Source organism: Schistocerca piceifrons, chromosome 1, assembly GCF_021461385.2.
Source record: "Schistocerca piceifrons isolate TAMUIC-IGC-003096 chromosome 1, iqSchPice1.1, whole genome shotgun sequence".
NCBI lineage: Eukaryota > Metazoa > Arthropoda > Insecta > Orthoptera > Acrididae > Schistocerca > Schistocerca piceifrons.
The window spans coordinates 545,807,844-545,830,301 of NC_060138.1; the positions used below are offsets into that span (position 1 = coordinate 545,807,844).

At 42.9% G+C, this 22,458-nt stretch overlaps 1 protein-coding gene and 1 pseudogene across 2 annotated transcripts in view; both read right to left on the minus strand.

Moving 5' to 3' along the window:
* Positions 1-12,765, minus strand: part of LOC124800079 (unextended protein) — a 504,663-nt gene extending 491,898 nt beyond the window's left edge. For both annotated transcript variants that reach the window (XM_047262967.1, XM_047262968.1), the window contains exon 1: positions 12,227-12,765. In XM_047262967.1, the coding sequence (XP_047118923.1) occupies positions 12,227-12,764 (538 nt within the window). In that variant the 5' untranslated portion in view covers position 12,765. The remainder of the gene's footprint in view (positions 1-12,226) is intronic.
* Positions 12,766-15,555: 2,790 nt separating this feature from the next.
* Positions 15,556-15,673, minus strand: LOC124721872 (annotated as a pseudogene).
* Between the last annotated feature and the right edge of the window lie 6,785 nt (positions 15,674-22,458).

Here is a 22,458-nt window from a genome sequence, read left to right on the forward strand (position 1 = left end):
TAACTTAATTTTGCTGTAGGAAAATGGTTCAAATGGGTCCAAGCACTATGGGACTTAACATCTGAGGTCATCAGTCCCCTAGAACTTAGAATTACTTAAACCTAACTAACCTAAGGACATCACACACACCCATGCCCGACGCAGGATTCGAACCTGCGACCGTAGCGGTCGCACGGTTCCAGACTGTAGCGCCTAGAACCGCTCGGCCACCCCGGCCGGCTGCTGTAGGAAGTTTGACCAAAAACATAGTCATGGAGCAAATTTTAGGGGCCCAGTAGGATAAGTTTCGAAAATAGTGGATTTTTAAGTTAGATCCTTTCATGGTCGGTTCACCCGAGCCAAATTAGCAGAACTGATATTATTACGGCACTTGCTTAGTCTATAAAAAGCACCGCGCTCCATATTTACTCTCCCGCTCATTGCACTTCAATTCCTCTGCATCTAGCTGTAATTGTTCGCAACATAATCAGTATTTAATTATACAAGCATCTATTTTCCAAATTCGGGAAACGAACAAATGACCTGCTAGATTCTAAGACTAATTTCACTGAGTGAAGAAATATTTTTAGATTGCGGAATTCGAGCAAAAGTAGAATTTCTTAGTCTGCACGAAGACGACACACTGAAAACGACTTTGATAAATCGGAAATGGCAAAATTTTTGGTACAACGTCGATGGCGAATATCCGTTATTATCGGAAAAAAGGCAACATGAATACTGATTCAATTCGCTACGACGTATAGCTGGTAGAAGTAGATTATGGAATAAGGCAGCAGTGAAAATGCAAGTTACGATCCGAATAAACATGGAGTTTTACTTAAGATATTCAACTGAATGTAACAAAAAAAGCTGTTAGAAATAATCAATACTATCTGTCACAGTAAAGATGTCTTGGATTAATAATCACTACCTGCAAACACGCATTGGTTCTAACTTTAGCCAAGCGTTTTTCGCCTTTCCTCACTTTACAAACGAAGGCTGATTATTTGTTCTTAAATCTAAATTCCAGTTAGCTGACGAATTCTGTTGTTGGTGTTGGCTTTATGTTTCATCTCCTTCACGAACAATTTCTCACGAAGACTAAGAACCGTTGCACTAGACGATCTGAACGAGGAACATGCATTGCTAAAGACATCTTTATCGCCTTCAACCTTTAAAATAATGTAAAAATTAATACCTGCTGTTTCGGCATTTAGCTCTTTTCAAGCGCAACACAACGAAAATTACGTGCTCTAGCACACGTCGAAACGTAATAATTTTGAACACATTTATGGTGCCTTAGAGAACGTTAATTCCGTTGTGTTCCACTTGATAATAACCAAAGGCAGAGAGTAGGTTTTTAAAATATATAATTCTAACGGTCGAAGGCGAACATGATGTCTCACAAAAAGTTTTGCTGGGCAGTGAACCCAATCCAAGAAAATTAGTAATATACGCGCAGTCACATTATCTCCGTTCGTCAAGTATCGGCGTTGGCGATCTCAATATGGAGTGAACGCTGTGCGCCGTGAAGTACGAGATTAATCGATTCGTAACTGATAACGATTTGTCGATAACGTACTTTTAGCGCCGCCTACGGACGGCCGGCCTATTCAGGCACTTAATAGCGGACGAAGCTGTCGATAGGTTGGCATTTGTCAAGTCGTCCAACAGCAATCGTCTAAAACCGAATGTCGTGCCACAACTTTTTAGCAGACAGTATCGATCTTTGCAGTAAGCCATATCGTTCCTCATCTTGGGGTTGAAGTTCCTTTTGTCCGTGTTTGCTTTAACAATACATATGTTTCTAGATAGAGTTCGCCTTTAGCAAAACAATTTTGTTTTTTAACCCAAACGTGTTTCACTGCAGTTGCAGCATCTTCAGTGGGCTTTTATTTTTCACCTGTTAAAGAGTTTTCTTTGCTGTTTATATACATGCCGCTATTAGTTTTTAAATCGTAATTACAGATATTTGAAAACATCTGCAATTACGATTTAAAAACTAATAGCTACGGTATACAAACAGCAAAGAACACTCTTTAACAGATGAAAAATAAATGCCCACTGAAAATGCAGCAACTGCTGTGAAACATATTTGGGTTAAAAAACAAAATTGTGTTTTGCTAAAGGCGGACCCTATCCAAAAACATACATATCGTTCCTTTCTTTAGGTCCCAGTGTCTTTGTGTCTTGCCAACACAGAGCTGAAAATAGACAACTGAGGTTTATTAATGTTAAGTTCGTAAGCAGACAGTGATATTATACTATTCCGAGGCGCTAGCGTAGCTTTGTTAATTTTTTTTCCAGTCTTCTTACTAGTTCGACGCGGCCCGTCACGAATTCCTCTCCTGTTCCAATCTCTGTCTCAGAGTCGCAACTGAACCGAATGGCTTCAATTATTTGTTGGATATATTCCGGTCTGTGTCTTTCACTACAACTTCTAACCTGTACAGCTCACTCCAGCACGATGGTAGTTATTCCCTGATGTCTTGACCGGGGTCTTGTTATCCTGTCCCATCTTCTTGTCAATGTTTTCCACGTGGTCCTTTCCTCGTCGATTCTGCGGAGAAACTCATTATCAGTTCACCTAATTTTCAAAATCCTTCTATATTACCGTTTGTCAAACTCTCCTCGTCTTCTCTTAACCGGTCTTTCAACATTCCATGATTACCTTACGTACAAAGCTATCCTCCAAACGTATATTCTCAGAAACTTCTTCCTCACATAAATGTCGATGTTTGGTATTTGTACAATTATTCTTGGCCAGGGATTCCCTCTTTACCTGTGCTAGCCTGCTAGTTGTGTCCTCTTTGCTTCATCCATCATACGTTATTTTCCGTCTAAACTAAGAGAATTTCTTCACTTTGTTTATGTTGTGCTTTCTATCTTCTCGCTTCATCCATCACATGTCATTTGGCTTCTAAGCTAACAGAATTTATTCATTTCGCCTATTTCGTTGTTCCCAAGTTTGATCTTAAGTTTACCGTTAGCCTCATTTCAGCCTGTGCGAACTGCTTGTATCAGTTCCCTCTCTTTCCTGATCGCCCTACATTTCTTCTTTCTTCTCGATGGTATTGCACGGTCATATTTGGCAACCAAGTAGGCTGACAGCATTGTTGTACAAATATTTAGCTGTATCATTCACGGCAAATATGTACAACTGCATGAAAGAGTATGGAGTTCGTTATGCCCGTCTATTCTATGCCGAACTGCAGTGTCTTAAAGTCTAGGGTGCAGAAGACCATTGGTCGACATGAACACGACATTACATTTCCACCGGATCCCAGATCTAAGAAAACAATACTTAGGCCGATGTACTCATATTTTGGACATGACGTTGGCACCTCCTCCTCCGAATAACATTTTCTACAAACTTACGTTTATACAAATACCTAAATTTTTCGGCTAACATTCTGAAAATATAGCATCGGGACATTATACGCTACACAATCTCAGAGCGAACTGTAAAACTGAAAACTAGTTTAAGTGCCCACTGCTTCGCTCGTGTAGACTATGTGGCCTGTATAGCTTTTTTTTTTTTTTTACTCTCATCAAATTTTTAAGTTCTTCACAAATTGCAACTTCTAAATTTTTCATGCTAATTAATCATGGTATTTTCCGAATGAGCTTCTGACCAAAAAATGATTCTGTTAGCCGGAGTTCAAGGTTTTTGTTAATCATACCTTTTGCATCCTTGTGATATTTCCATACAAACTTTCATACCCCAATAGATATCTTTACGTATAAACAAGAAGTGGTATATCAATTTCCATAGATTTAGCTTTAATTTTTTTAATACAAGGAAATATTTTCTTAAAAATTTTCATCATCTATTTCACTCCCTTAGGGGCAGAATTTCCAGAAACAGTAAAACACGATTTTTTTTATTTCTAACCGAGAAGCCAAATATCAATTTTCCAAGACAGCTTTAAAAAACGCTTTCAAAGTGAAATGTTTTCATAAAACGTTTCAGTCCCCATTTCACCACCTTAGAGGTTGAATTCCCAAAGGAACTGTGACAGATATTTTTTTTTATTTGTAACTGAGTGTTGAAATACCAATTTTCATATATGTAGTTTTAAAAATATTGCAGTACTTCTTTAATAAAGGCTCATTTTCAAAAAACTTACGGCCAACGTCTTCTCCAAATTTCAAGTCCCTGTCCCTAGCGGTTTCGGCTGGGCGATGATGCGTCAGCCAGGACACTGTCTCTTTTATATAACAGTTAGTGCATACAAAAAAAATTATGAAGCTTCCAAAGTTGTGAAAGTGTGTTGCTATTGTAGTTCCTACAACAACTCTAAGACGCAGTTATTTCTCAAAGTTTTGTACAAATAGTTTTAAGATGATGTATTCATATCATCTGGAATTTCTTGGAACTTGTACTGAAGCGATGTACAGTATTAAGTACTGCTGTGAACAAATTGTGTGTTTTAATACAATAATAATTTGTCCGCTTCCATAGCCCAGGTCGCTAACGCATGCCTATGTGATGATGTTCGGTTCTAAGGCAAGCCAGTTCGTCCCTGCTAATGCAAAGTTTTCGGTACCAGTATCTGGCCGGCTAGTGAGGGGAGGTGGTGGCGTCAAGTTCCTGGTCACCAGTCTTTGCGCCGGTGTCCTGCATTGAACTCCATAGTGTCTTGTGAAGAGAGGGCATGTGATACGGTTGGTGGTGAACCGTCCGTCAAACGCTCTTGGTGCTTTCAAGGGGAGTGGGTTGTGTACCGCACGAAGTTCAGCCCTTTCCCTTCCCTTCATTCATAACAATACAAATCTAACACTGCTGTACACGCACTCAACACAGTAACGCACATGAGACAGACGCTTGACCTTTCATGACTGGTCGGAGTAAGATAATGGCAAACCACCTTCACTAGTAACTTGCCAAGAACGGCTATGCAGGACTCCGGAATGTTTCCCTAATTCCTTTACTTGAGTATGGGACTACCTTGACATTATTATTATTATTATTATTATTATTATTATTATTATTAGTAGTAGTAGTAGTAGTAGTAGTAGTAGTAGTAGAAGTAGTAATAGTAAAATCTTAGATATCTGAGGTTCGTTAAGTAAGGGAGACGGCAAAAAAAACTGGTACACTACTTCATTTCGTGTAGGCCATCGGAGCACGCTGAAGTGCCGCAACACGACGTGGCATGGATCCAACTAATGTCTGAAGTAGTGCTGGAGGGAATAGACACCATGAATCCTGCAGGGCTGTCCATAAATCCGTAAGAGTACGAGGGGGTGGAGATCTCTTCTGAACAGCACGTTGCAAGACATCCCAGAAATGCTCAATAATATTCATATCTGGGAGTTTGGTTGCTAGTGGAAGTGTTTAAACTCAGAAGTGTGTTCCCGTAGCCCCACTGAAGCAATTCTGGACGTGTGGGGTGTCTCATTGTGCTCCTGAAATTTCCCAAGTCCGCCGCAATGCACACTGGACATGTATGGATGCAGCTGATCAGACAGGATGCTTACGTGCGTGTCACTTGTCAAGAGTCGTATCTAGACGTATCAGGCGTCCCATGTCACTCCAACTGCACACGCCCCACACCATTACAGAGCCTCCACCAGCTTCAACAGTCAGCTGCTGACATGCACAGGGTCCATGGATTCATGAGATTTGCTGATGGTACAGCACTGAAATCTGCAGAAATTTGCGGAAGGGTTGCACTTCTGTCACACTGAACGATTCTCTTCAGTCGTCGTTGGTCCCGTTCTTGCAGGGTCTTTTTCCGGCCGCAGCGATGTCGGAGATTTGATGTTTTATTGGATTCCTGATATTTACAGTACACTTGTAAAATGGTCGTTCGGGAAAATCCGCACTTCATCGCTACCTCGGAGACGCTGTGTCCCATCGCTCCTGAGCCGACTATAATACCACTTTCGAATTCACTCAAATCTTGGTAACCTGCCGTTGTAGCAGTAGTAACCGATCTAACAACTGCACCAGACACTTGTTATCTTATAAAGGTGTTGCCGACCGCAGCGTCGTATTCTGCTTGTTTACGTATCTCTGTATGTCAATATTGTTTCTTTTTTTCACTGCAACCCAACATTGCACCTGTCTTTAATTTCGATACAAAGCTTGCTACCGTCGGTGGTACAAGAGCGTAGAGCCGCTTTATCGCCTTGAGATACTGAACGAAGGTTGTTTACATTCCCTATCTCGAAAGCACTCCCATTGACTGAATTATGCTTGTAGTTTCACTAGGACGAAAAACATCGCAGCCTTGAACCGTGGCACCATCTTTGCGAACTGTAAGAGTTGCATGTGCTTTTAGGTGAGGTGTCATACTTTTCATCAACGTCTGTATTGTGATAGCAAGAAATCAGGTTTAACGAACCTACGTCCTAGTTCAGGTAAGCGACAAAAACAACACGAAGAAAGATCGAGCCTAGTAGTAATCCACGTTTCTATGTCATTTAAACACATCCCTGGAAAACACGCCTCGGTGACGTGTTACACAACACACGCGTTGCTCAGTGGCTGTGGCTGGGCGTTATCTCTTGCCTCTTTCCGGCGTCTCTAGCACGCACCAAGTACAGAAACAGAACTGTCACAGCTTTGTCTCCTTATCACAGTAGATATACCAACAGTGTATAAGATCATTTATAAAAGGACACAACAATGACAATCGTATCAATTGAAATATTCAAAAATCTGCAAGCAGTCACTTTATTAAAGCTTACATCACACCTTCCGGGAAATTTCACCATCATATGGATTCAGTCATAGTTAATGCAACAACTGCTCCATTTTTTGTGCACGATTTTGTGTGCAACCTGTGACTTTTCTTTATTGATCACTGAGAGCTTTTAAGAATCTTATGACACATTTACTTTGTACGTACGTACGTACGTACGTACGCGTGCGTGTACACACACACACACACACACACACACACACACACACACACACACGTCAACTTCTTTGTTACCGCATCCCAAGTTTAACTGATTCCACCTTACGTTACTGTTAAGAATTCTACGAAACACTTCATGCAAAAGCAAATAAAGCGGATGATTGCAGATTCCTGACAATTTTCAGCATAAGAAATACTATACGTAGACAATCGCTAACTTCGTCCGTGCCGTTCGGCAAGTGTTAGTAAGCCAGAGGAGCTATTGTTTATATGATTAATACTCTCTACTTACCGAGATACTGAAGTTAATAATAGCACTTTTCGTAAATTTTAGATACTGTCTATAGGAGTACAGCCACTTGTTATCGTAACCTTATAAACAGTCTATGTCGCATTTTATGTAAACAGTACTTTGTGGCCGGCTTCTGTGTATCATCTTCATACCAAAATGTCCTTGCTGAGACGTCAGCGTTGACACAATTTATGAAATAACACTTGGTACTAGATGTTAGACAGCTGTGCCAAAGTACATAAAACTTTTAATTTACTTTTGCACAGCTGACTAATGGCTAGTGCGTTACTTTATCAATTTTGCCAACATTGCCACCTCACCATCGACATTTTGGTGTGAAAATTGTTTGGCGCATAGTGGATGCCAAATCTAAATAAAAAGTGGCTGTTCCAGTGTTAATTTTTTTGTAAGATCTGCGACACACATTAACAACATTCGAGAGCTCTTGCCGTGGTCTGAAAAAAACTTTCCCGACAGATTAAAAACTTGGCGAGTATTTCTGGTGTAGAAAAGTAGTCGCTGCCTTGCATGCTATCAAATTAAAAAAAAAATATCTTGTTTGAATATTGTGACAAGTTATGAAATCAGAAGAGCGATTCACGTGTGTGAGGGGGGGGGGGGGGAGGGTCGTGGGGGGTGAAAGTAATTAGAAGTACTTCAACACAATTATATCTCAATTTAATTTGATGTTCAATTAATGCACAATTGATTTCCAGAGAACACAGGCTAATTACCAAGTACCATCGTGCCTAAAAGAGCGCCCTAAGTACAGCGAACATTTGTCTAGAAAGTGACGATACCATACGCCAAACAGTCAAAGTGCCACACATTCCACGCGACACCTATCCATAGCAGCTAGAAATAAATGATTCAGTTAATAGAACAATTCAGAATCGCCTATATCTATGATATACTGATAAGACTCCGATGGGAACGAAATACAAGAGTTATGTAATCCCCCCCCCCCATCTCTCTCTTCCCCTCCTCCCTTAGTTTTTTCACAGTTTACTTACCACATATGTACATAATCCGAACCAAAATATTATGTAATATAATGGAAAGTGGGTAAAATATAGAACGAACGTAGACCTAGGGCTACGCTACAAATCAATTACCACAACGTTTATTTAGCACTCACATTTGAAAAATACAGCATCTCATGTCATGTCAAAATTGTCGCCTTCAAAATTAAGCTAGGACGCGAACTCTGCTACACAGTCTGCCACTGCAACCAAGATTTTGGAAGTGGGGGGTGGCAACCATTACACCAGATGTCATTATCTGGACAGATTAAAACTTACATGCATCGGCAGTGCAGCGAAGTGTTTGGTGCTGTGGGTTATTACTAACTATCAGAAACACTAATTGTTATCGTGAGACTGAAATCTGAAGACTGCCCCATTTGTGGAATCCACTGTAATTAGAAAATACAAAAATCGTCGATTTATGGTTTCATCACTTTTATTTTAAAGTCTGGTACACATCATACTGCTAGGGTTGTCAGCTCCTGTTGACATTTTTCCCCTTTTCGCGAAATAATATTTTTTAAATCTGCCTTCTGTAAAACAATGCGTGTCTTGCTCGTCACGTGAGTGTGAAGTGAAGTGAAAAAAAATGTGAAAAACAATGTATATAATCACCAACAATAAGCAAACACGCCAAGGATGTACAACGCGATAGAATACATGGCAAGCTGTCAAATCACAAAACTCATGAAAGCTGGTCATCTTGTATAATTAACATAGCTTAAGGAATAAAATAAATTCCAGTGAAGATGACACACAGGTCTGTAAGCAGTTTTGGATAAAGAGCGAAAAAAGAAATACACGGAGTTCTGCTGAAGCCGGTGTTTAAAAACAAAAATAAGCAAATCTACCAATGGTCTTGTCATGGCTATTAGCTGTCTTTCGATGTTTTGTACATCACTGGTGCTCCACGTGGCATGTCACATCATAATCTGATATAATTACCACTGAAACGGCTGGTGGAATTTCAAATAAAAGTAACGGAGGCGTAAATCAACCATTTTTTGTTTACTTTACAATAGGTCGCAGCCATTTTCAGTCACTCGCAGTCTGACAAAGTATTTACAACAATTAGCGAGTAGGGTAAAAGCTACGTAGCGTGCCCCCTTTTCGTAGTTTGTGTGCAACAGTATGCACCAGAATAGAAGTCTGCGACTAGTCCGTTATCCAATACAGATTTTCTGCATTTACCGTACAGTTCTCGTTTTCATGATGAAATGTGCGGCAAACATGCCAAAGTGCTTTAAATATGGCGTAAACATTAGGCTACACAGTCTGTTGCCACAACCTTTCAATTTAGCATTCGCATGTGTTGGCTTCGGCAACTTTCAACCAAATTATTGCCCTACAAACTAACCAAGACCTCGGGCTACGCCACAGACTAGTCAGTCACGACACAAAACTTTCGAGAGGGAGGGGTGGGGAAGGGTTCAATATAGCAGTGTAACCAGAAAGTAGATTAAGACAACCATCATCAGGGATTTTTTTTATAAGAAATCAAAGAACACTGCTCTGGCCGTAGAAAGTTTCTTAAAACCGCAACCAGTTTAACGCCAATTTAGGTGATTCCTCAGGTGGATGTAAGTCTTGTCTACAACATTTTTTTACGCTGTTCTGAAACCTCTCCCCGTCCTTCACGTCAATGATAAATTAAAATCCGCTAGAAGCGTTTGTCAATAGCGAATTTTAATTTATCATTGACGTGAAGGACGGGGAGAGGTTTCGGGACAGCGTAAAACAATGTTGTAGAGGCGCCTAAATTGGCGTTAAACCGGTCGCGGTTTTAATAAAAAGAACATTATAGCCTGAGAAGTGTTTTTTGCCTTCTTATACAAACGTAGACATTTGGCTGCGGTTGCTTGCAATTCGAAGTAATATTACGGATATAGCAGAACGCCGTATCTGAAACTGAATACAAACACGGTAAAAATGGACTTAATGCCAATAAACACACGGAACTGCGGCCAATCAAGTGTGAAATAATTGCTTTTTCCATTACATAAGCTAGTTTTCGAAACTTTGGAGACTGATTTTCAGATAAAGCATGCAGAAGTTACACATTTATGTTTGTAGCAGGATACTGGGTATTGGCTAGAGGTAGTATTGGTGTTAAGTCACTTTGGAGCTCCCATCTTCACTGACTATTGCAGCATTTAGAACAGTGGTCGTCAAACATTTTTGCTCAAGAGCCAATATCGACATTCTACGCTGGATTTTCGGGTCGCCTGTGTATAGACTCGTTATTAGTTGGCAACCTATATAAGCTGCCATGTTAGGAGCTCCCAATACATTACAGACAAGAGGCGTGCGATGAGCTAGCCACTGGCCCACAAATAGCGATCATAAAAAGTTGGCACACTTCATGTCGACTGTTCACTATGTTAGATCGCTGCCACCCTCCGTGGGCCCAAAGTCCTGACACAAATTGGCTAATGCTGTGTAGTCTGTGTGAGCGAATGACACCTAGCTTAATTTCACATTGCTTGCTGCAAATGTGTATCGGATTTGAAGATAAACGTCTCTGTAATGCGCATTTAGGAATCCATGTTACTTCCGTGGCAAAGTCTACACCACAACAGCTGATCGGCAGAGTACTGCAAGACAAACAATAGATTACCTCTCTCACATCTTCTAACCCTGCAGTGACCGCGCCACTTAGCCCTCTGTCCGTGAGGTAAGCGGCAGACTTAACTTCGGTCGCGCCCGAATTCACACACATCAGTTAAAATAAAGAAAGCTTTAAAATGCTGTCTTCGTCAATATTTTTTTTCTGTTGTTGAGCAGAAAAAGTACACAGTGAGCTGTTAACGTCAAAGAACGTTTCTGAATTCGACTTATTTGCTACGTGTATATTTTTTATGACACGTTTGATGATCTCACGCCGCACGAATACTGATTCGGGCCGCATTTTGAAGAGCCCGTACTTAGAACTGTCCACTGTCTACAGTCACATCTACATCGCTACTCTGTAAATCAGACTAAAGTGCCTGGCAGAAGGTCCATAGAACCACCTTTACAATCATTTTCTATTATTCCAATCTCGAACAGCGTGCGGAAAAATGATCATCTATATCTTTCCGTTCAAGCTCTGATTTCCCTTACTTCATTATGACTCATTTCTCCCTATCTAGGTCGGCGTCAACAAAATATTTTCGCATTCGGAGGAGAAAGCTGGTGATTGAAATTTCGCGATAAGATCCCGCCTTAACGAAAAACGCCTTTGTTTCAATGATTTCAGCTCTAAATCATCTATCATGTGCGTGATATTCTCTACCGTATTTCTCGGATAACAGAAATCGTGCAGCCCTTCTTTGAACTTTGTCGATGTACTCCGTTAATCCCACACCGCGCAGCAGTACTCAAAAAGAGGACGGACGAGTGTAGTGCAGGCAATCTCTTTAGTAGATCTGTTGCATCTTCTAAGTGTTCAGTCAACAAGAAAGTTTATTTCGCCTTCTGGCCAACATTCTTTCCAATTTAAGCTGGTCGTAATTGTAATTCCCAGATATTTAGTGGAATTTACGGGCTATAGATTTGACTGATTTATCGCTTAACGGATTTCTTTTAGTAGTCACTTGTATGACTTCACACTTTTGACTATTTAGGGTCAATTGCCGGGTTTTTCGCACAACGCAGTTATCTTATCTGAATCGTTTTGCAATTGGTTTCCATCTTCTGATGACATTACTAGACGATAAACGACACCATCATCCCCAAACAATTTAAGAAGGCTGCTCAGATCGTCTCCTAAATCGTTTATATGGATAAAGAACAGCAGAGAGCCTATAGCACTACCTTGGGGAACGCCAGAAATCACTTCTGTTTAACTCGATGACTGTCCATCAGTTACTACGAACTGTAATCTTTGACAGAAAATTACGAATCCATTCGCATAACTGAGGCGATATTCCGTGAGCACGGAAATCCTTTATCATTTTCGTGACACTCTATCCCCTGTTTTTCGGTAATAAAAAACCACCTCCAGAAATCTGCCAGCATCCAAGCAAGCGCCGAACAACGGCTAAAGTAAAAAAGTAAGTGAATGGTAACTTGCCCATCAGCAGCAGCAGTTTCCGCGCGCCGCAAGGCGTCCTTCGGCAGATCGACGAAAACGCCGTCCGGCTGGTGCACCCACTGCGCATCACCCTGCTGCTCCGCACAGCTGTTGTCGGACTCGTCGGCCCCGCAGGGCCGCCGCCTGCTCGTCTTCAGACAGAGGAATATCCTAGCGTAGGCCGGCGCCGCCGACGCCGGCACGACGACGGTCAGACCGGTAACCGTGGCGTTGCCCCCGCGATCGCGAAACACCGAAGCTGCGGCCCGGTCCGCCTGCAGGCACTCGTCGGCTTCGCCGCTGCGGCGCGGGGTTGCCCTGAACTCCGAGTCGCCGTGCTCGTCCAGGTGGGTGCCTCGCACCAGCAGCCGCAGCTGCAGCGAGATCTCGCCGGCGTCCCCCGCCGGGACGAGCGCGACATTTTGCAGGTGGACGCGTTCGAGGGCGGGTTCGTGTCGCGCGCACACGCTCACTCGGCCCAGGCACAGAAACGCTAAAATACACAACACACGCGCTGCCGTGCGACAGCTCCGCGGCGCCATACTGCGGCCGACTGCAGGCGAGACCCCTGGCGGCGGCAGCCTTATATGCCAGCTGACGGCCCGGCCGGCGCCATGGCTGCCTCGCCAGCGCGCCAACTACAAACAGCTGTCTGCAGCCCGCCGCGTCGCGCCGCACGCCGCGGCCTCGCGCGCTTATCGCGCCGCCCGCTCTCCACTCGTCTCGTGACGTCACACTGTCAACACGACCGCCACAACAACGCTTCTAACATCACACTCCTTGCCTCTGACTTACCGGGCTTCCATTTCCCACCTTGGCCGTCCGCCGGTGTACCGCAAAGGTCAAACACTGACATAAAAAAAAAAGACTCGCAACATCTAAAAATAATTAATGTAGAGAAATGAATTCGTCTAAATTCTGATTAAAACTATAGGGTAAATAAAGTAAATAAAAATTACATTCATTAAAAAATTACGTAAGGTAGAATTAAACCATCTACCTTCGTATCAAAAACTAATGTGCATCATACACGTTAATGTAATATAAAAAGGTAAGCTAATTAAGCTTGATAGTTGACATTTCACACGTTCCAGCTGGTTTCCTCCAATAAGAGCGCTCAGCGTCACGCACCAACGGTTCACCGTTGACAAATTGCCATAAAAAAATTGGTCAGTTCACTTCCAATTTCTTGTGTGGCATTCTTTCTTGGTGTGTGTGTGTGTGTGTAGCACTTCGTATGTCGACACACATGATATGTTGTTGTTATGGTCTTCAGTCCTGAGACTGGTTTGATGCAGCTCTCCATGCTACACTATCCTGTGCAAGTTTCTTCATCTCCCAGTCCCTACTGCAACCTACATCCTTCTGAATCTGTTTAGTGTATTCATCTCTTGGTCTCCCTCTACGATTTTTACCCTCCACGCTGCCCTCCAATACTAAATTCGTGATCCCTCGATGCCTCAGAACATGTCCTACCAATCGATCCCTTCTTCTAGTCAAGTTGTGCCACAAACTTCTCTTCTCCCCAATCCTATTCAATACCTCCTCATTAGTTATGTGATCAACCCATCTAATCTTCAGCATTCTTCTGTAGCATCACATTTCGAAAGCTTCTATTCTCTTCTTGTACAAACTATTTATCGTCCATGTTTCACATCCATTCATGGCTACACTCCATACAAATACTTTCAGTAACGACTTCCTGACACTTAAATCTATACTCGATGTTAACAAATTTCTCTTCTTCAGAAACGCTTTCCTTGCCATTGCCAGTCTACCATCATCAGTTATTTTGCTCCCCAAATAGCAAAACTCCTTTACTACTTTAAGTGTCTCATTTTCTAATCTAATCCCCTGAGCATCACCTGACTTAATACGACTACATTCCATTAGACTCGCTTTGCTTTTGTTGATGTTCATCTTATATCCTCCTTTCAAGACACTGTCCATTCCGTTCAACTGCTCTTCCAAGTCCTTTGCTGTCTCTGACAGAATTACAATGTCATCGGCGAACCTCAAAGCTTTTGTTTCTTCTCCATGGATTTTAAGTCCTACTCCGAACTTTTCTTTTGTTTCATTTACTGCTTGCTCAATATACAGATTGAACAACATCGGGGAGAGGCTACAACCCTGTCTCACTCCCTTCCCAACCACTGCTTCCCTTTCATGTCCATCGACTCTTATAACTGCCATCTGGTTTCTGTACAAATTGTAAATAGCCTTTCGCTCCCTGTATTTTACCCCTGCCACCTTCAGAGTATTCCAGTCAAGATTAAAATTATTTACTTTATTCACCCTATAACCCTATGATTAAAATTATAGGGTGAATAAAATAAATGAAAATTACCTTCATTAAAAATTACGCAAGGTAGAATTAAACCACCTGTCTTGCTATCAAAAACTAATGTGCATCATACACGTCAATGTAATATAAAAAGGTAAGCTAATTAAGCTTGATAGTTGACATTTCACACGTTCCAGCTGGTGTCCTCCAATCAGAGCGCTCAGCGTCACGCACCAACCGTTGACCGTTGACAAATTGCCATAAAAAAATGGTCAGTTTACTTCCAGTTTCTTGTCTGGCATTCTTTCTTGGTGTGTTTGGCACTTTTATTTCGTATGTCATTACACACGATAACCACACCAAAAACAACACGCACACAACGATGCCAGTGCAATACACACGTTTCATACACAGCACTAACTAAACACTACTCGATACTTCTGCACAAGCCGCGATTCAGCGTCACATCTTAAGTTAGAACCATTACCGAGATCGGCTTTACCGAGCGAGGTGGCGCAGTGGTTAGCACACTGGACTCGCTTTCGGGAGGACGACGGTTCAATCCCGCGTCCGGCCATCCTGATTTAGGTTTTCCGTGATTTCACTAAATCGCTCCAGGCTCCTCTGAAAGGGCTCGGCCGACTTCCTTCCCCGTCCTTTCCTGATCCGACGAGACCGATGACCTCACTGTCTGGTCTCTTCCCACAAACAACCCAACCTAACCCGAGATCGGCTTACATTAGATAATCTTCGCACGAAATTGCTTGAAGCCGAATTTTTAAAGGCTACAGTTCATCGTTGCGACTGTTTGACCACTTTAATAACTACACTAAAACTAAACTCCGTCCAAACAGGCCTTGGAAGGCCCAACGATACCGACCGGCCGCCGTGTCATCCTCAGCCCACAGGCGTCACTGGATGCGGAGAAGGGAAGGGCATGTGGTCAGACACCGCTCTCCCAGCCGTATGTCAGTTTACGAGACCGGAGCCGCTACTTATCAGTCAAGTAGCTCCTCAGTTTGCCTCACAAGGGCTGAGTGCACCCCGCTTGCCAACAGCGCTCGGCAGACCGGATGGTCACCCATCCAAGTGCTAGCCCAGCCCGACAGCGCTTATCTTCGGTAATCTGACGGGAACTGGTGTTACCACAGCGGCAAGGCCGTTGGCTTAATAACTACACTGGTGTCCAACATGAAAGCAACAAACCGCTGTTTCCCCGTCCATAGTCTAATTCACGATATACTCATACAAACTGTCAACAGATGTCTGTGTTCTGCATAACCAACATGGATTCAGAAAATATCGTTCGTGTGCAACACAGCTAGCTCTTTATTCCCATGAAGTAATAAGTGCTGTCGACAAGTGATCTCAAATCGATTCCATATTCCTATATTTCCAGAAGGCTTTTGATACCGTTCCTCACAAGCGACTATTAATCAAATTGCGTGCACATGGAGTATCGTCTCAGTTGTGTGACTGGATTCGTGACTTCCTCTCAGAGAAGTCACAGTTCGTAGTGATGGACGATAATCATCGAGTAGAACAGTAGTGATATCTGGCGTTCTGCAAGGTGATGTCATGGGCCCTCTGTTGTTCCTGATTTACATAAATGATCTAGGTGATAATCTGAACAGCTCCCTTAGATTGTTCGCAGATGACGCTGTAATTTACCGTCTACTAAAATCATCAGACAATCAATTCCAATTACAAAATGATCTAGAGAGAATTTCTGTATGGTGCGAAAAGTGACAATTGGCACTAAACGAAGAAAAGTGCGAGGTCATCGACATGGGTACTAAAAGAAATCCGATAAATTTTGGGTATACGATAAATCGCACAAATCTAAGGGCTGTCAGTTCGACGAAATACCTAGGAATTACAATTACGAGCAGCTTAAATTGGAAAGACCACATAGACAATATTGTGGGGAAGGCGAAACAAAGACTGTGCTTTGTTGGCAGAGCACTTAGAAGATGCGACAAACCCACTAAAGAGACAGCCTACACTACACTTGTCCGTCCTCTGCAGGAATATTGCTGCGTGGGTGTGGGATCCTTACTAGGTACGATTGACGGAGGACATGTAAAAAGTGCAAAGAAGGGCAGCTCGTTTCGCGTTATCGCGCAATAGGGGGTGAGAGGTCACTGATATGATACGTGAGTTGGGGTAGCAGTCACTGAAACAAAGGCGGTTTTCTTTGCGGCGAGATCTATTTACGAAATTTCAATCACCAACTCTCTCTTCCGAATGCGAAAATATTTTGTTGACACCCACCCACGTAGGGAGAAATGATCATCATAATAAAATAAGAGAAATCAGAGCTCGAACGGGAAGATTTAGGTGTTCCTTTTCCCATGCACCATTCAAGAGTGGAATGGTAGAGAAGTAGTATGAAAATGGTTCGATGAACCCTCTGCCAGGCACTTAAGTGTGAATTGCAGAGTGACCATGTAGATGTAGATGCAGATGACATTTCAGTCAATGGATAACGACACCAAAAATGGCGTCAAGGCACCTATGAAACGGAGTAGTGTTAGCTGCGTAGTCCCACATCCGCAATTGCTGTCTACACAGTCACAGACAGTGCACTATGGCACAGAGAAGAGAGGGCCATAGGAATAATGGAAGTAGGACAGTCGCAAACTCATGTGGTCCGATGGCGAAACATGAATCATTCTGTTGTTTCTTGGATGTGGTGACAGTTTATAGAGACCGAAACTGTATCACGAAGACCAGGACAGGGCCGACCACATATGACATCAGAAAGAGAGGACCGTTATGTGGCTGTAAGGGCACGACGGTACCGGCTTAGTACTGCGCAGCAACTGGCATCTGTCCTCGCAGCATCCACTGGTCGTGTTACATCGAGGCAAATGGTGTAGATACGGATTCGCATATGAAGGGAATGTGGAAAGAGATCGAAATCGTGGAGGATCGCGAATGGTGTGGGCAGGGACTTTTGTTGACCACTTGGACATCTCTTCATGAAATTGTACGGGTGAATCGGAAACGTTTAAGTGCTGACGGGTGTCATGACGAGGCCTTGGGGTCTCATGTACGGTTGTTGCGATGTGCTGTGCGCCCAGACTTCGTACTGATGGACGATAATGCTCGACCTCATAGAGCACGAGTGGTTGATATTTTCTTGGAAAAGGAAGATACTGCACGCATGGCATGGCCTGCTCGCTCTACCGATTTGAATCCCATAGAGCATGTCTGGGATGCACTAGGGAGACGGGTTGCATCACGTCAGCATCCACCAACCACTCTACAAGACTTACGAGCAGCTCCGCAGGAAGAATAGGCATTGTTGCCTCAACATGACATTGATGACGTTATTCACAGCATGCTCCGTCGTTGTCGGGCCTGTATTGCTGCCAGAGGTGGCCACACCCCATACTGAGCACCGCGCGGGGTAGCCGCGTGGTCTCGGGCGCCTTGTCACAGTCCGTGCGGCTCCCCTCGTCAGAGGTCCGAATCCTCCTTCGGGCATGTGTGTGTGTGTGTGTGTGTGTGTTGTCCACAGCGTAAGATAGATTACGTAGTGTGTAGGCTTAGGGACCGATGACCTCAGCAGTTTGGTCTCATAAGATCTTACCACAAATTTCCAATTTCCATAGAGAGCACATTAACCAGTTGACGGAAAGTGTGTGTAAATCTGTTAAGTCGGAAAACACAAAGAACATTTTCGTCTACTATTATGCAAGCTGCTGCTGTTTAGGTTCTCTATTCTTTACATTGTTTCTATTTTTCTATCAACTGCTTATACTGTTTTGTGGCAAAATAATCGCAACCTTGTAAAATTTCTGTTTGTTGCTTTAGTTTTCGAGACCAGTGTATAACGCCTTAATTCACTTTTTTTTTCTTTTTTTCTTTTTTTTCTTTTTTTTTCTTTAAGCGCAGCGCAATGGATAGAGTATTCACCTGCTGTGTTGAAAGTCGTAGTTTGGAATCTCGCTAATTGCATAGAAGTTTTTTTTTCTAAATCTGATCAAAGACTTTGATTATTATTTTTATTCAGTTAATTCGTTTACAATTATTTTTTTTATTTCTGATTCCTTGCCGCGTCATTTTCATCAGTATACTATTTTATTTGCTCTAATTTTGTCTCCCTGTTATTCTTTTTTCGTCTGGAATCTGCCTGTGTAGCTTATAATCTGTAACCAAGTGCGAACGATGACTGGTCATCCGTTGGTAAAGCGGCAGGTCGTGTAGCCAGTGTGAGCATAGTTTAAGGTAACTAATTATAGCGAGAAATTACAGTCTGCTTTTGGCGTTGAAACTGATTTATTTGTGTTTTTTAATTTTTCTCGTAGATGTTAATCTTTTTCATCGCTGTGAATAAAGCGATCGTGACTTTAATTCCGCTTCAGATTGTTGACCGTCATTTTCTCGGGTACATAGCATATCACGAGGCTGTGGTTAGCTTAGGACGTGACTTTAAATTCATGCTAAAAAACGCGTCGTCCGCCGCAGTTAAGTCACTGATCACTTAAAATCAGCTGTCAACATAGCATCTCGCATTTCCGCCATACTTCGCGGCGGCCACTTCGAACATTCAAAAATGGTTCAAGTAGCTCCGGGCACTATGGGACTTAACTGCTGAGGTCATCAGTCCCCTAGAACGTAGAACTACTTAAACCTAACACACATCCATGCCCGAGGCAGGATTCGAACCTGCGACCGTAGCGGTCTCGCGGTTCGAGACTGTAGCGCCTAGAACCGCTCACTGCCAACATTGCTTCGCGTTACATGTTAACAGTATTTGTGAAGTAATCCGTCGTGTTGTGAGTCATCTATAATCGAGCGGTAGCCGGCAGCCGGTGTGGCAACACTGTAGCGGTAAGTGACAGACGTCAAGTACCAAGAATGTAAATTAAAGGGGATCACTGCTGTCAGCTGCAGCGGGACATTACGCGGAATTAGCGGCGGTGCGTGAAAATGTGTACCGGACCGGGATTCGAGCCCGGGATATCCTGCTTATAGGCAGGTGCGTTAAACACTACGCCATGCGGGACACGGCGTTGTCGCAACTGCGCGCACTATCTCGGCTCACCTCATGGTCGATCCACACTCCCATCGAGCGCCACCTATCCGTAGTCTCTCCTCCGAGGTCGGACGTATTTGTGCATCCGCACTAAAGATGCTGGAAACATTTCCCAGCTAGGCGTATCAGTTATATGAATGTGTGGTGTTGTAATTTTGATGCATTAAGCTGTTCTGAAAGCGGTGCTGATATTCAAGACAATAAAAGCGGGTTACAAGCTGTGAGCTATTTTAACATTGATCTTTGTTCCGTTAAAATTTCAGCATATTAAGCTTGATTCATAACTAAACTGGTGCCTTATTTAGGCTTGTGAAAATGTGAGTTTGTAATCTTACGGAACACATCAAATATGGAGCCAAGATTGGGAGACTGCATACAACACTGCATTCATAAAATAACATACGAAGAACGTTGAAACATGTGCAAGAGGAAATTAACCACAACCAACCGATTCAATTTTCACCCAAAGAAGTTACGTTCGTAGCGCAATCCTGTCCGTCATGAAATTACCACACACTGGTATACTAAATTCATACTAACTCTCTGTGAAATCTTCCCGAAAACAATAGCTAAGGGCTTCTTTGATGATTACACCACATGCTACACGTGGTCAACTTGGTTTACACAAAGAGCGTAACTCCACAATAATTTTGATAATTAAAATAAATTACATCGAAACGCAATTTACAAAAGAAAAACCTCGAACTGGTTACTATCGTCTCACTATTAACCTGATGGGTCAAACAATTGTATAAGCACATGGTGCTGGCCTCACAAAGTACACCCCATGTGGGTTGAACATAAAGAAAAGTTGCTATATTGGAAAATATTGTCAAGACGAGATGTTATAATCTCACACACATTTACATTTAAGATTGATGATCTTAATTAGAGTTACGGATCTTCAACACGTGGTTCCACTTTACTCACAAAGTAGTGACAAAGCAACTACTGGAACATATTCTGAACTTCACACTCGAATTACACTGCGTTGCAATTTGAGATAACATATTTTAGATCTAAACCTGAAATAAAGGTGATTCAATTTTCAGTTAGGCTGAACTTAAGAAATCCATTGTCCTACGGACTTAGCACAGAGGCACTTAGCCGGAGATCTTACCACTTCAGACACTCGCCACGGACAGACTGGCGTGGGCCCCTACTGAGGGTGCTTAACAGATACAAACGGAAGTGACCAGAGAGGCAGCTTTCTATAGCAACATGACAAGGGACGGACGGGACCATACTAAGAATAGAAACCTCTTTGCTTTTAGAAAGCGTAGCTACCTGTTCCGACGTTGGTCCTACTGTTCTCTAGCAGACAGGCTTGTCTGCTACCATCAAGCATGCAACTAGAAATACATTTTCTCATTCATCCTTTCACACAGAAGGGAAGGGGGATGTCAGTATCTTATCATATACAGTATATAAAAGAAAGCAGATGTAGGCTCCGTATGAGACTGTGTGACATGAATTACATATAAACTGTGTTTTAAAGTGTAGTAGTCTGACAGATCGTTCTTGATTATGTGTGAAAGTAACACGTTCCACTGCTCAGTCTCCTCCCAGATAGCCAGAAACACCACAGTGCATTTAGAAGTGGAATGTATGCCGTAAATGGCAACAGATTTAAGAAATTAACATGAAAGGAATCCAACAGTTATTTTGTCAGTTATTTTGGACATTTCCGAAAGAACAGACACCACGTATTCATATAAATACTGTATCAAGTAATTTTAATCGGACTATACGTCACATAATAAAATGATTAACGCTGCAAGGTCATTGTAAATGTAAATGTCGTGTGGCTCGGGCCTCCCGTCGGGTAGACCGTTCGTCGGATGCAAGTCTTTCGATTTGACGCCACTTCGGCGACCTGCGCGTTGAAGGGGATGAAATGATGATGATTAGGACAACATAACACCCAGTCCATGAGCGGAAAAAATCTCCGATCCAGCCGGGAATCGTACCCGGGCCTTTAGGATTGACATTCTGTCGCGCTGACCACTCAGCTACCAAGGGCGGACAAGGTCAATCTAGGCGCGAGATAAGAAACTGCGAATGGGAAATGGTGGTACATTAATAACCGGTGCAACAGCAAGAATGTTGATTGCAACCATGCAAATGTGCATGTCAGAAGTGAGACTGTGGGGTGGAGTTTCAAGCCTGCTGCACTTGGTCGATCAATACAGGGACGGTTAATGGTGGCCATGGATGACGCTGGAGTTGTCGTCCGATGGTGTCCCACATGTGCTCGACTGGAGACAGGTCTGCTGATCGAGCAGGCCAAGATGACATGTCGACAATCTGGGCAGCTTTTTGGGTTACATAAGCATGTTGTGGACAAGCGTTATTCTGTTGGAAATCACCCCCTGGAATGCTGTTCATGAATGGCAACACAAAAGATCGAATTACCAGATTGACGTACAATGTTCCATTCAGCGAGCGTGGGAAAACCGCGAAAGCGCTAATGCTGTCGTATGAAATCGCACCCCAGACCATAACTCCATGAGTACGTCCAGTGTGTCTAGCACGCAGACAGGTTGGTTGAAGGCGATCAACTGGCCTCCTCCTGCCCAACACATGGCCATCACTGGCGCTGAGGTAGTACTGGTTTTCATAGAAACCACAACAGACCTACACTCTGCCCTCTCACCAACTCTCGCGCTTGACGCCACTGAAGTTGGAATTGGCGGTGGTTTGGGGTCAGTGAAATGCACGCTACCGGGCGCCTGGCTCGGAACTGTTCTTGAAGTAACCGATTTATAGCATTTACAGTACTGGCCATTAAAATTGCTACACCAAGAAGAAATGCAGATGATAAACGGGTATTCATTTGACAAATATATTATACTAGAACTGATTACATTTTCACGCAACTTGGGTGCATGGATCCTGAGAAATC